General features: G+C 38.2%; 1 protein-coding gene across 1 annotated transcript in view; it reads left to right on the top strand.

The window, feature by feature from the left end:
• THADA (thyroid adenoma associated) overlaps nucleotides 1-13,522 on the top strand; it is a 576,653-nt gene that overhangs the window by 228,533 nt on the left and 334,598 nt on the right. The window contains exons 26-27 of the mRNA XM_006839404.1: nucleotides 4,888-4,977; nucleotides 6,010-6,141. Coding sequence (XP_006839467.1) covers nucleotides 4,888-4,977; nucleotides 6,010-6,141 — 222 coding nt within the window. The remainder of the gene's footprint in view (nucleotides 1-4,887; nucleotides 4,978-6,009; nucleotides 6,142-13,522) is intronic.

Genomic DNA, 13,522 nt, shown 5'->3' with positions numbered 1-13,522 from the left:
ATGAGGCTTTCTACTCCCGTAAAGATTTACACCCTCGGAAACACTGTACAGGGTCGCTATGGGTCGGAACCGACTCGATGGCACTTAACAACAACAACAACAACAACCTGCTAACAAGGAATCCTGGTGTGGCACCATAGGATAAGCATTCGACCTCAAGGTCAGTTTGAACCACAAGATTGGTGGTTCAAACTCACCAGCCGCTCCTTGGAAACCGTATACAGGTTCTCTGAGTCAGAACTGATTCAGTGACACTTTACAACAACAAAATCTCCAACAGCAAGATGAGATTATCTTGCAGTATTGAACTCAACCTTTCCTCCACAAGGTCTTAGTCATAATCCCACACAAATTTCATAAACCATCAGGGTCTACCATGGTAGTTTTCTCCTGAAATGTTTGTGTATACATAACTCAAGGTGTAAATACAGGGACAGCAGGATGTATTTGTAATTGTGCAGCCTTTTTCTTAACATGTATGTTGAAAGTCTAGGTCAGTTCTTCATCTTTAATGATCTTGTCCAATGAGTTGAAACATGCCACCATCCAGGGAATAAGGGCTTATCTGGGATCAGGGCTACGATGAGATTAAGGGTGTCACATCCCACCCATAATCCTTTTATAACTGATAGGCTTATCAAATCAGATCACATCTTGGAGGATCATTACATAATTGCCATATTTCATCATTACATAACTGCCAACCTACTAAGTAAGAATCTTGTTGACATATATTTTGGGGGACACAATTCATTCCATGACACCCTACTTGCAACCAGACTTTTTATCTGGAAAGGTCAGATATAAGAGGGATAAGACATTTTTATAAAATGTATAGAAACTATTATGTCCTCAAGTTTGGCCCATGTAGACCATTGTAGGAATACTCAACAAACAGTATACTCAAACAAGTGATCATTGCCTTTATGGTATAGGACTGTGTCAATCAAACAAAAGAACACAGGGAGCTGAACAGAACTAGGTTTGGATTTTCTAGACACCCTTTGGTCAGGTTGTTACTTGCGGGGTGGACCAAGGGTTGTCATTAGAGCTAAAATGGTCAGAGAAGAATTTTAGAATTTCAGAATAGGTGGACATATTTCATGCATATATTCTTTTGCCTTTTCTTTTCTTCTTTTTTTTTTTTTAATGCTCTGTGTTTGGTGTGCACATTGTTTTTAAATACTAATCTATGTAGCTGATTTTGTCAGTTTTCTTTATTGCTGCTTTTTGGCTCTTGTTTAGTAAATCCTATTCTCTCTAGTCTTCTAAAGAGTTTAGTAGTCTTACCTTTTACTTCTAAGTCTTGAGTCACTGGTATCCAATTTTGTATATGGTGTGAAGTTGGGACCCAAATGTAATTTTGACCACATGGCTAATAACTTACCATAGGACCTTTATTGTGATCTGTAGTATCAGTTCTTTCTAAATCAAATTTTCATATATGTGTTTTCTATTTCTTTATTCTTTATTCTGTTTCATTGCCTAATGGTCACTGCAGTCTCTTAGTTACTAAAGTTTTATAATAGTATTAGCTGTTTGGTTGGGTGAGTCATCTAATTTTGTTTTTCTTCAAGATTGCCTTTGCTGTTCTTCATCTTGTTGTATTTACAACATTTTAGAATTTGCTTGTCAGGTTGCACACACACATATTACAATTTTGATTTGAATTGTATTGAATCTGTAATCAATTTGAAGAGAATTTTATCTTTCTACTGTTGAACCACCCATCATACTACCTCTCCTATTTAAGTCTTACCTCTTTTCTTATGACATCTCCCTTTAAAAATACGATACACCAATATAGAAACATGAGACTTTGATCTCTACCTCACACCATACACAAATAGTAATTTGAGATGGAGGGTAGACCTCAACATAAAAGCTAAAAATCTAAAATTACAAGAATATCTTTGTGACCTTGTGGTAACAAAAGATTTCTTAGGACATGGAAAATCTGAATCATTAGTCTCTCCATGTGTGGAAGAAAGAAGAGTTATGAAATTAAAGATATTTGGAGTCAGTTTTTCCAGTGAACTAATGGAACACATGAACATCAGTCTTTATGACTCTGAGACTAGAAGAACTAGATGGTGCCATGCTACCACTATCAACTGTTCTGGTATGGTGATGGTGGTGGTGGTGTGCCGTGGAGTCAGTTCCAACTCATAGAGACCCTGCATAGGGTTTCAGAGGCTGTAAATCTTTACAGGAGCAGAAAACCTCATCTTTCTCCTGCAGAACACTTGGTAGTTTCAAACTGTTGACCTTGAGGTGAACAAACTGACTCATAACCACTATGCTACCAGAGCTCCTTAACTGCTCTGAAAGGGATCACATTAGAAGGTTCTAGATAGAGCAAAACAAAGCTCAAAATTATAAAAAAAGACAGGGCTTATTAGTCAGAAAGAGACTGGAAGAACCCAAGAGTATGGCTCTCTGCTACCCCTTAGATCTAGAATGGAAGTCAACCCTCAGAGCCCAATTTTCAGCCAAGTGGTGGATAGGAATATAGGTGGGACAAAACTAGTGAGGTATGCTCACCATGGAATGGACATGCATGGAAGAGCAAAAGGCAATATATACCTGGGTACAAGGTTCTCAGGGGTTGGGAAGGAGGGTGGAATGGAAATAACCACAGGTAGGAAGTAGGATAACTGTTGTTACATGGAGGAGACTGTAATCATTGGGGAAACAAAGTATATGATTTGTTGACTGTAAAATTGATGATCTTCATTCATTTCACAATAAGAAGTTTCAAAAAAGGGCACATGAATTGTTAAATAAAAGGCTTGATAAATTATTGGATTCATAAAAATTTTAAGATTTCTACTTACCAAAATGGTGCCCTGGTGACACAGTGGCTAAGTGCAGGGCTGTTGACTAAAAGGTCACCAGCCACATCCGAGGAGAAAGATGTTGCAATCTGCTCTGTAAAGGTTTGCAGCTTTAGAAACCCTGTGGGCCAGTTGTACTCTCTTCGGTGGGGTCATCATGAGTCAGAATCGACTTGGTAGCAGAGGGCTTCCTTTTAGCTTACTCAACAAAAGACATCATTAGGAAAAGAAGCAGAAAATAGACTTTGGACAACTATGTGGAATGCATGTATTTGGCAATGGAGACAAGCAATTGATTTTAAAAATGGGCAAAATATTTGAATAGATATTTCATGAAAGATAACATTAAGTGGTCAACAAGCACATGAAAAAGGTGCTCATTTTTATTCATCATCAAAATGCAAATCAAAACCACAGTGAGATACTACTACTTAGCCACTAGAATGACTAAAATGGAAAAAAAAATAAAACAGTACCTAACGTTGGGAAAGATGTGGAGTGACCAGAACGGTAATTTCATTGTGTGGAGTGTAAAAAAATATATAACCACTTTGGAAAACAGTCTCAGTTATTTAAATATCAAATACACTGCAGTTTAATTCTCAGATATTTATCCAAGAGAAAAGAAAACATACGGCCACAAAGAAGTCATGTATAAGAATGTTTGTAGTTGCTTTGTTCATAATACTCAAAACATGGCAACAACTCATGTCCAGTAACGGGAGATTGGATAAACAAACGTACGTAGTCAGACTTAACTACAACAACAACAACAAAAAAGATGCAAACTATCGATATATCCAATAACATGAATGAGTCTAAAGTTTATGCTGATTGAAAAAAAACGACACCAAACACGAAGATTATATAATGTTTGATGACATTTATATGAAATTCTAGAATAGTAAACAGTAACTGTAGTGCTTGAAATTAGATCAGTTGGTTTTTTTTAGGAATTGGGAGTTGATGAGGTAACTTTCTAGGACGATGGGAATTTTCTAAGTCTTGATTGAGTGTAGATAAATAAACTCATGCTTAAATATGAGTATTTGCATTTGTTAAACTGATTGGATCATGCACTTAAGATCTGAGCATTTCACTGTAAAAGATACTTTACTGTAAAAAAAATACAGTGCACTACATTCTGGGTCATTAATAGGTGCATACTTCTATAGCTGATACAAATGGACAAATTATAGATTATTTATGCCATTTTTTCACAGTAATCTTTCAGTAGTTATAGAGACAGAGTATTTTCCTAAATGCTATGTTTAGCTTGAGCTATTTAGTCAGCTATATAGTCTAAGAAATTACTTTTTTAGGACCCAGAATTCAAGTATAGTTGACTTGTATTTATAAAGTTGGAATAGGTAATCCTTACAGATTCTGTCTGGGATTTGCCTCTTCGAAATCTGACACACCAAGTCTGTACTTCTGGTAATCAATGGTTTCCAGTTAGGGAAGATTTTGCCCTCAGAGGACATTTGGCAGTGATTGTAGATATTTTGATTGTCATGCGTTAGGGATGGTCATACTATTGGCATCTAGTGGGTAGAGACCAGGGGTGAACCTGCAATGCATAAGACAGCCTTGAACAAACAATGATTTGTTCCACAATGTGAGTAGTGCCAAAGTGTCAAACCCTTGTCTAAGACCTGCCCTCAGTTAGTCACGTGTTGACTATACTCACAATATAAGTCAATTGTGGAAACTTGGCATTTTCACAGATTTTATGTTTAATTGCAGATAGAATTTAACATCATATGTTTGTAAACATACGTAGTTTTAAAATTTGAAATAAAATGTAATGTATAATGTTAAGAGCATGTCCGAAATAAAGATTATCATATGTATTTTTTGTTTTAATGGTTATTATATTCCTGAGGTGCTGTGTAGGTTTTACTCTTAGCTTTGTTTCATTACATATCCAAACAAATGACTTTAGTTACTTTCTTTTTAAAAATAAAAATTAACAAGCCATATTATTACATCACAGGAAATAAATTATTATAATTGATCTTTTTTTTTTTTCTTTCTTTCTTTCCCACAGGCTGACAGGAAGAGAATTTTTCTCTCGTTTCCCAGAACTCTACCCTTTTCTTCTTAAGCAGTTGGAAGCTGTAGCCAATACTGTGGACAGGTAAGGCATGAATAGGGGTGGTACAAAATGAAATCCAGAATGTGGATTACTTTAAGGCTTTTTCTCCAGGAAAGTTTTAAAATCAGATCCTTGTAACATGATGATTAAAACAAGAAATTCTCCTTTACAACATCATGTTGCCTGGCTTTCTGCAGTAGATTTGTACCTGAAAAATTGTGTAAAACTCCTGTTTTATTTAATTTAATTCTATTTTCAGCATTGTACAGAACTAACTTTTTAGAATCACATGGTGAATTCTTTTGTTAGGAATTATTTCTTACTCTTAACGTTTTAATCTCTGAGTTTATATATTGTGTTTCCTTAATACACACCTAAAATATTTTGTCACTGACCTGTTGCAGATGAACACTGTGAAACTACAGTAATTATTTGACTATACGTTGTTCACCTATGCTCAGAAATGGTATTGGTTTACCTGAGCAAAGATACATGAAGCAAAGCCATTAAGAGGACTTCCAGCCTAATCAGACCATATAGAAAATTTCACCATTGTTCTCTCAATGGATGGGCATCGTAGAACACACACTTTTGTATTCTTCCAACAATTTTTGCTCTTGGTACAAATTTAAGCTAATTGTCTATACAATTATTCTGATAAATTTTACTTCTGTTTATAATGCATTTCCTCACATTAGTAGTGTGTGCAGACAGGCTTTCCTGGCCTTAGTAACTAACTGCTTGTTAAGTTTTCCTAAGTTCATTGGGATGGTCAAAGTTTCATGTATGAACAGCTCTAATAAAACAGAAGACCTTCATTTATGATAAGCCTTCAAATAGAGTTGTGTACAAAAGCTCAGTCCATTACGCTGCCAGTAGTTTGTCTAGATTATGAACACTAGGGAGATAAGAAGTGAATTGAGAAAAAGAAAAGTAAAAAAAACAAACAAACAACTAGCCCTTGATCATAGAGTCTCACTTCATAAGAACTCATGATTAAAAATGTTTGAAGATCAAGACTTCATCTCTTAAATTTCAAATCTCTTATGTACAGTAATTTTCCTTTTTCTTCAGTGATCCAGGAGAACTAAACCGTCATCCAAGCATGTTTCTCCTACTTTTGGTGTTGGGAAGACTGTACCCTTCTCCGATGGATGGTGCTTCTTCAGCTCTCAGCTTGGCACCTTTTGTCCCCTTCATTATGAGGTAGTGTCAAACTTCTTGGAAAGAATGGGGTGGTTGTGGACCTCTTTGGAGTTTTATCTTGTTCTTCTTTGAGAAATAATTGGATTTTTATTTTGGGAGGGGTCTTCAGTTCCTGGTCTTCATTGTTTCCGAGGAAGGTGCTTGCACCTTTGAAGGTGCTTAGGGCCTTTGTAGGCAGTGTTTCCTTGGAGCCATGTGTACTAATAGACCTAGTGTGATACTGACAGGGAATGCCTCCTTTTGTAAAACACAGCCTGTGTATTGGCATTATCTCTTTGTTGAGGGCGGAGCTTGGCGAGCATGGGACAGGCAGCTTCCTGAGTCAAGTCTGCCAAGCTCTTTCAGAATTGCTAGGCCCGACCCTCGCATATATCCCCTTTCCAGGGGTTTGAGAATACATCTGGCTGTACACTCCAGAGGAGTCTGCTAGTCGACACAAGGGGTAGCATGTTAGGTAGCAGTGCTATGTGACACTAGTTCATTTCTCACTCATTTTCTCTTTGAGTTTTGTGTACCTGAAAATAAGCCACGCATAACAGATTATATGTGGACTGTAGATAATAACAGCCTTTCCTTCTTCTAGAGCCTAGAATCACTTATCTATCGTTTGGTCTTCTCCCTGCTTCTTATCACTTTATCATTTTGTATTAAAAGTCTCACTAAACAGAGCTCTAGAATGTAATAAAAATTTCTTATACATCATTCCTCAAGCTCTGCTGTATTAGTTAGCTTTTGCTTTTTTGCTGGCCTGTTGGCAGAACAGCACATTCATTTCTATGTATCTACCAAAGACTGAAATGGCCTGGGAGTAGGATAATACCAACCTTAAGAAAGCATGTTTGTTATTTCTGTGGTGTCTTGGGTTCTACTTCCTGGTTTCACAGAGCTGACTTATGCATTTTAATGTAAGAAACCATTAAACACAAGATTCTAGCATTTGATTTCTGTAACAATTTGTTTGTGCCAAGCCCTGGCTGTGGCTTTGTTATCTGTGATCACAGATGATTCACTCAGTCAACTGGTTTTTGTTCCCTGATATGCAGTTACCAGTCTCCTTCATCCAGCATGTGGTAATTCATTTTAGGAATTTGGGTGGTAAATTGTACCTTCAAGAGCATTGAAAAATGGTGCGTTCATATGTAACCAGAAAGAACTAAGAAATGTCTCAGAAAGTTGATGCAAGGGGGGAAACCATGTGCACAGAATCACAGTGTACTTTCAAAACAAAGATAAGCTTTAGAGCCTTGTCATCCTGTGTTGAGAACATTTAATTTATGGAAGCTTATTACTAATCATTCTGTTACTTGCTGCATCCTAGAAACCAGAAATTACTACATTGAAAGTATCCTTCTAAACTATTTAGTTTGTCTACATATAATCAGAATGTGCATACTGTTTGTTATATTGAAAGCACCTATTGGAGTCTAGGAGTCGTGGTGTGGCTCTGTGGGATAAAGCACTGGACCGCAAGGTTGGTTTGAACCACAAGGTTGGCAGTTCAGACTCACCAGCCGCTCTTTGGAAATCCTGTACAGGGTTGCTCTGAGTTGGAACTGACTTGATGGCACAAAACAACAACAGCAGTTGGAGTCCTGGTGTGGTGCTGTAGGATAAGCACTGAACTGCTAACTACAAAGTTCACACCCACCAGCTTCTCCTTGGAAACTCTATACAGGTCACTATGAGTAGAAACTACACTTAATAACATCAACAACATCACATATAATAAATATTACAGCAACAGAAGATTTAACTATTTCCAGTGACCTTAGTGCATTGTTTTTAAACTCAAAAGGCACAAAATACAAAATTAACAGCTATCATTTCCTTCCAGTGAAAATGCCTTTGTCAGTAGTTGCTTTCTGTTTACATAAAGATTCACAGAACACCAAACAATTGCAGATATACCCCAATTGATTATTGAGTTCAATCAATAGGCTCTGATTTATTGTGTGTCCATCATGGCTTCTCAAACTTATATGTGTAAACATAGTGCTTGGGGAACTTGGAAATTCTGATTCAGTGGGGCTGGAGTGGGGCCTGAGATTTTTGCCTTTCAAACAAAATCCTAGGTAATGTTGACACTGCTGAACTGTAGACCATACTTGGAACAGCAAGAATTAAAATTACTTGAGAGGGCAAGGACTTCAGGTATTTACAGTATAATTTGGGATATTAAATTCATGTTTCATACACACACTCATATGCACATGTTGTTGGTAGGTTCCAACTCATAGCAGCCTTGTGCACAACAGAATGAAATACTGTCTGGTGTCATACCATCCTTACAGTTGTTGTTATGTTTGAGTCCCTTGTTGCTCCCACTGTTTCAGTCCATCTCATTGGGAGTCTTTCTCTTTTTCCTTGACTCTCCCTTTTCGCAAGCATGATGTCCTTCCCTAGCGATTGGTCTATCCTGACAACTTGTCCAAAGTATTAGAGATGAAGGCTCACCATCTTCTCTTCTAAGGAGCATTCTGGCTATACTTCTTCCAACACAGATTTCTTGTTCTGGCAGTTCGTGGTACTTTCAGTATTCTTCTCCAACACCATAATTAAATGCATCAATTTTCCTACTGTCTTTCTTATTCATTGTCCAATTTCCACTTGCCTATGAGGCTACAATCATACATTGACAGAGAACTTCCAGAGGTTCAAGCTGGATTCAGAAGAGGCCATGGAACGAGAGATATCATTGCTGATGTCCGATGGATCTTGGCTGAAAGCAGAGAATATCAGAAGGATGTTTACCTGTGCTTTATTGACTACGCAAAGGCTTTCGATTGTGTGGATCATGACAAGCTATGGACAACATTGAGAAGTATGAGTATTCCAGAACACTTAATTGTACTTCTAAGAAATCTGTACCTAGACCAAGAAGCAGTTGTTCGAACAGAACATGGGAACACTGAATGTTTTAAAATTGGGAAAGGTGTGATGCAGGGTTGTATTCTTTCACCATACTTATTCAACCTGTATGCTGAGCAAATAATACGAGAAGCTGGGTTCTATGAAGAAAAACGTGGCATCAGGATTGGAGGAAGACTCATTAACAACCTGTGATATGCAGATGATACAACCTTGATCGCTGAAAGTGAAGAGGACTTGAAACATTTACTTATGAAGATTAAAGAGCACAGCCTTCGATATGGATTACATCTCAATGTCAAGAAAACAAAAATCCTCACCACTGGACCAATAAACAACATTCTTATCAATGGAGAAAAGATTGAAGTTGTCAAGGACTTCATTCTTCTTGGATCAACTATCAACACTTGTGGAAGTAGCAGTCAAGAGATCAGACGACGTATTGCACTGGGCAAATCTGCTGCACAGGAACTTTTTAAAGTATTGAAGAGCAGAGATGTCAGCTTGAGGACTAGGGTGCGCCTGACCCAGGCCATTGTGTTTTCAATAGCCTCATATGGATGCGAAAGCTGGACAGTGAATAAAGAGGATCGTAGAAGAATTGATGCCTTTGAGTTGTGGTGTTGGAGGAGAATACTGAGGGTGCCATGGACTGCGAAAAGAACCAATAGATCTGTTTTGGAAGAAGTGCAGCCAGAGTGCTCCTTGGAGGCCAGGATGGCTAAGCTTCGTCTCTCCTACTTTGGACATGTAGTCCGGAGGAAACAATCGTTGGAGAAGGATGTCATGCTGGGTAGGGTGGAGGGTCAGAGAAAAAGAGGAAGACCTCCAACGAGATGGATCGGCCAGGTGGCATCATTGATGGACTCGGGGGTGGCAGCGGTGGTGAGGTTGGCCCAGGATCGAGCATTGTTTCGTTCTGCTGTGCATGGGGTTGCTATGAGTCGGTTCCAACTTGATGGCACCTGACAACAACAAATGAGGCAGTTGAAAATATCATGACTGAGGTCAGGTGCCCCTTTGCTCAAAGTGATATCTATGCTCTTTAACACTTTGTATACTGTCTAGTGCATGATTTCTTGACTGCTACTTTCATGAGAATTGATTGTGGATCCTACCAAAAGGAACTTTTTGACAACTTCAATCTGGTCTCCATTTATCATGATGTAATTTATTGGCACTGTTGTGAGGATTTTCATTTTCTTTCCATTGAGATGCTATCCATACGCAGGATGTGGTCTTGGATCTTCGTTAGGAAGTATTTCAAGTCCTTTTCACTTCCAGAAAGCAAGGTAGTGTCATCTGCATATCACAGGTTGTTAACAAGTAAATCTTCCTCCAATCCTGATGCCAAGTTCTTCTTTTTATAATCCAGCTTCTTACATTATTTGCTCAGTGTACAGATGGAATGAGTGTGACGATTGCCTCTTGGTCTATGTACATGCTCCTCATGAGAACAATGAAGTATTCTGGAAAACCCATTCTTTGCAATGTTATCCATAGTTTGTTATGATCCACACAGTCGAATGCTTTTGTGTAGTCAGTAAAGCACAAGTAAGCATCTTCTGGTATTCTCTGCTTTCAGCCAAGATTCATCTGATGTCATAAATGATATCCATCATTCCATGTCCTCTGCGAATCCCGCTTGAATTTCTGGCAGCTCCCTGTTGATGTACTGTTGTAACTATTTCTGAATTATCTCCAGCAAAATTTTACTTGAATGTGATATTAATGAAATTGTTTGATGGCATACATATATCTTAATCCATGTGATTTTAATAAACTGGAATGTCATAGGATTAGACTTAGTGAGGACTTTTACTGAGATTTAGGAGATAGATTTTGACCCAGGAATGAAAGAATGAGAGAAGAAGCAAGAAAGTATCTGAGTAGTAAAGTTGGTGGGAGGTAGGCCAACCTTTGTTGAGCCTGACTTTTTGCCAGGAACTGAACTGGGCAATTTTTCTTATAATGACTCTGTGAGAGACAGCTCCTAACACCCCAGTTTTACAAAGGGAGGTTGAGGTTCAGAGAACAAGCCAATAACTGAACTGGGATTTTGGACATGTTAAGTATCTTAGTGTTATACCACTATTAGTCTCTTTTGTGTAGCTGAAAACCTTAGCTACACTGAGTGAGCTTAAATTATGTGGTCTTAAATTATGCATCTAAGAGAGATGAAGGACCCTATATATCCACAGTGTGAGTGTATGCTATTTTCAGAATGTAGAATTATTATCCCACCCGTGGTGGGATATGTTTCTTTGCTTTTCTGGTGGTGAAGGTGGCTTGGTTGGGTGCAGGCACATCCTCAGCTGGTCCATGCAGGTACAAAGGAAGCCTGGCTTTTCTCTTATGAGCACCTTTATAATGAAGTGGAAGGACCTTGAATTTAGAATTAGGAAACCCAGTTCTGGATTTCATCAGCACAGCTACCATAAAATATTCGTAATCACTCTGGGGAGATAAGAGGTATAAACAGATTTTTATTTTAATAGACTATACATATTTGCTTTTTAAATGACTTTTTGAGGAAGCTATTCACAAATGAAGTGAAAAATCAGGTCAGATAACTTGTCATTCCAGTCAATGTTTGTGGTTCTAATTGTAGTAAAGATTGAGCTGTCATTGAGCTGTGGCAATAGGTGAAAAGATGCTGTAAGCATAGTGAGTGGGTCATATTTTATTTTTGTAGCACTGTGAATGGTAACTTAAGTACTTGAAAGAGCTCTAATCAGACTCTTGGACTCTGAGTTTAGCTAAAGAGGAATTTTTCAGCTAGTGGGAGTAAAGGAAAGGTTGCTTTGACCCAATGAAAGTGAATTGCACAATGTGATGAAGATTAAAATCCCCAGCAACAGGTTTTTATTTCCCTATGCTTTATGTTTTGTTGTTGTTAAGTGCCTTTGAGTTAGTCCTCATTCATAACGATCCTCTATGCTGGGATTTCTTAGGGGCCTCTGGTGGGTTTGAACCACTGGCCTTGTGGTTAGCAGTCCAGTGCTTATCCTACAGTGCCACACCAGAACTCTGATTTATGTATACTGACCTGCTATTTCCTTTCTCTATATATATATTTGTAGATATTATTTGTGTTTTCAGACCCATATCCCTCATTTGAGAGATAGCCAAGCTTCTTCTTCGGTTGATTTTCTCTGCTGGCTTAAATCATTGAAATTACTGATTTGGATTTTCCAAAGTTATACATGTGTGCAGTTATGATTGTGTGTTGCATCATCTTGGAATAGATATGCTAGTGTTAACCACATCTTGTTTACAGAATTTTTTTTTTTTTAATCCAGCGCATTTTAATGTGCCTAGCACTGTACTGGGTCCAGATACATGGCTCATCACCATGTGGATAGAATACCTTCAGTTTAAAACCATTCAGTTCAAATATCACAAAGTGGTGATATCATAATTTAAATGCGACCCTGACAGGCTCCCTGGATATAGTTTAGCAATCTCTGGGGCTTTCTAGAGACCAGAGTCTCTGGATATACCCCTTCAAAGTCCTTTCACAGGTAGACTTACCAAGTTTGTATTGAAGAGCTGTGGGAAAATGGGGCTTCCCCAAACCTAGGAGGCAGCGTGCAGCCTTGGACTCAAGAGCAAAGACTCTAGACTTCGGAGAACCTGGTTCTGTCCAGACTTCCTCCTTATTCACTAGCTGTGACGCTTGAATAAGACTCTTTATTCTCTCTGGGCCCATGTGATGATCTATGTGTATGTGTATTGATGAGAGGGGATATCAGCTGAGATGGAAAGCATCTTATGTTGCTGATGACTAGGATCACTTAGCACTTGAACAATACCTGTGGGAGGAATCCTTCCACTGCCTTTTTCTTGGTTGTTTGGGATGTTTTTAAGAGGTTCTCCCTCACCCCCTATTTTGGGCTTATTTTCATTGCAGATGACTTTCGGTATATTTGTCCCAAAATCAGTTTAGTCGCTGTTCCTTTTGATGAATTTTAATTGAAATCTGCTTTTCTCCTGACAAAGAGTGAAGTACAACTAGCAGTACAATTTTAATTAATCACATGGTGGTGGAAATCACAGACTTATGTAATGGAAAATATGGTTTATTTACTTTTTAAATATTTCATGGAAACTTGGGATTGTATTAGTCTTTAAAAGGGGGTGGGCAGGAGTGACAAAAACTGTTAGTTGGTCCTCTTTAGGCTCTGACATTGGAAAATAATATTGACTGTTTGTTTTATTCCTTGAAAGTTACACAATTCAGGGATTATCACTTTGTTCCAGACCCTGATGAAGTTGAAAGACCTTGTTTTCCATGGACTAGAGTTGAAGTATGTGCAGCTGAGTGTATTTTGTAATTGTAATACTGGACTTCTTCAAGGCTGCACATCACATTTCTGTCTGCTCTGTCTTCCCAGAAGCCTTGTAGATAAGAAGCAGGCAGGGTTTGCTCTATAGAGAGATAAGTGAGATCACGCTGGGAAGGCAGATAATGCCCTTGCCCCTTTCTCTCCCTCTCAGCTCTTCATTATTT

The sequence above is a fragment of the Chrysochloris asiatica genome, unplaced genomic scaffold (assembly GCF_000296735.1).
Source record: "Chrysochloris asiatica unplaced genomic scaffold, ChrAsi1.0 scaffold00024, whole genome shotgun sequence".
Taxonomy (NCBI): domain Eukaryota; kingdom Metazoa; phylum Chordata; class Mammalia; order Afrosoricida; family Chrysochloridae; genus Chrysochloris; species Chrysochloris asiatica.
The sequence above is the reverse complement of the archived record's forward strand: the minus strand, read 5'-3'. Positions and strand labels throughout refer to the sequence as shown.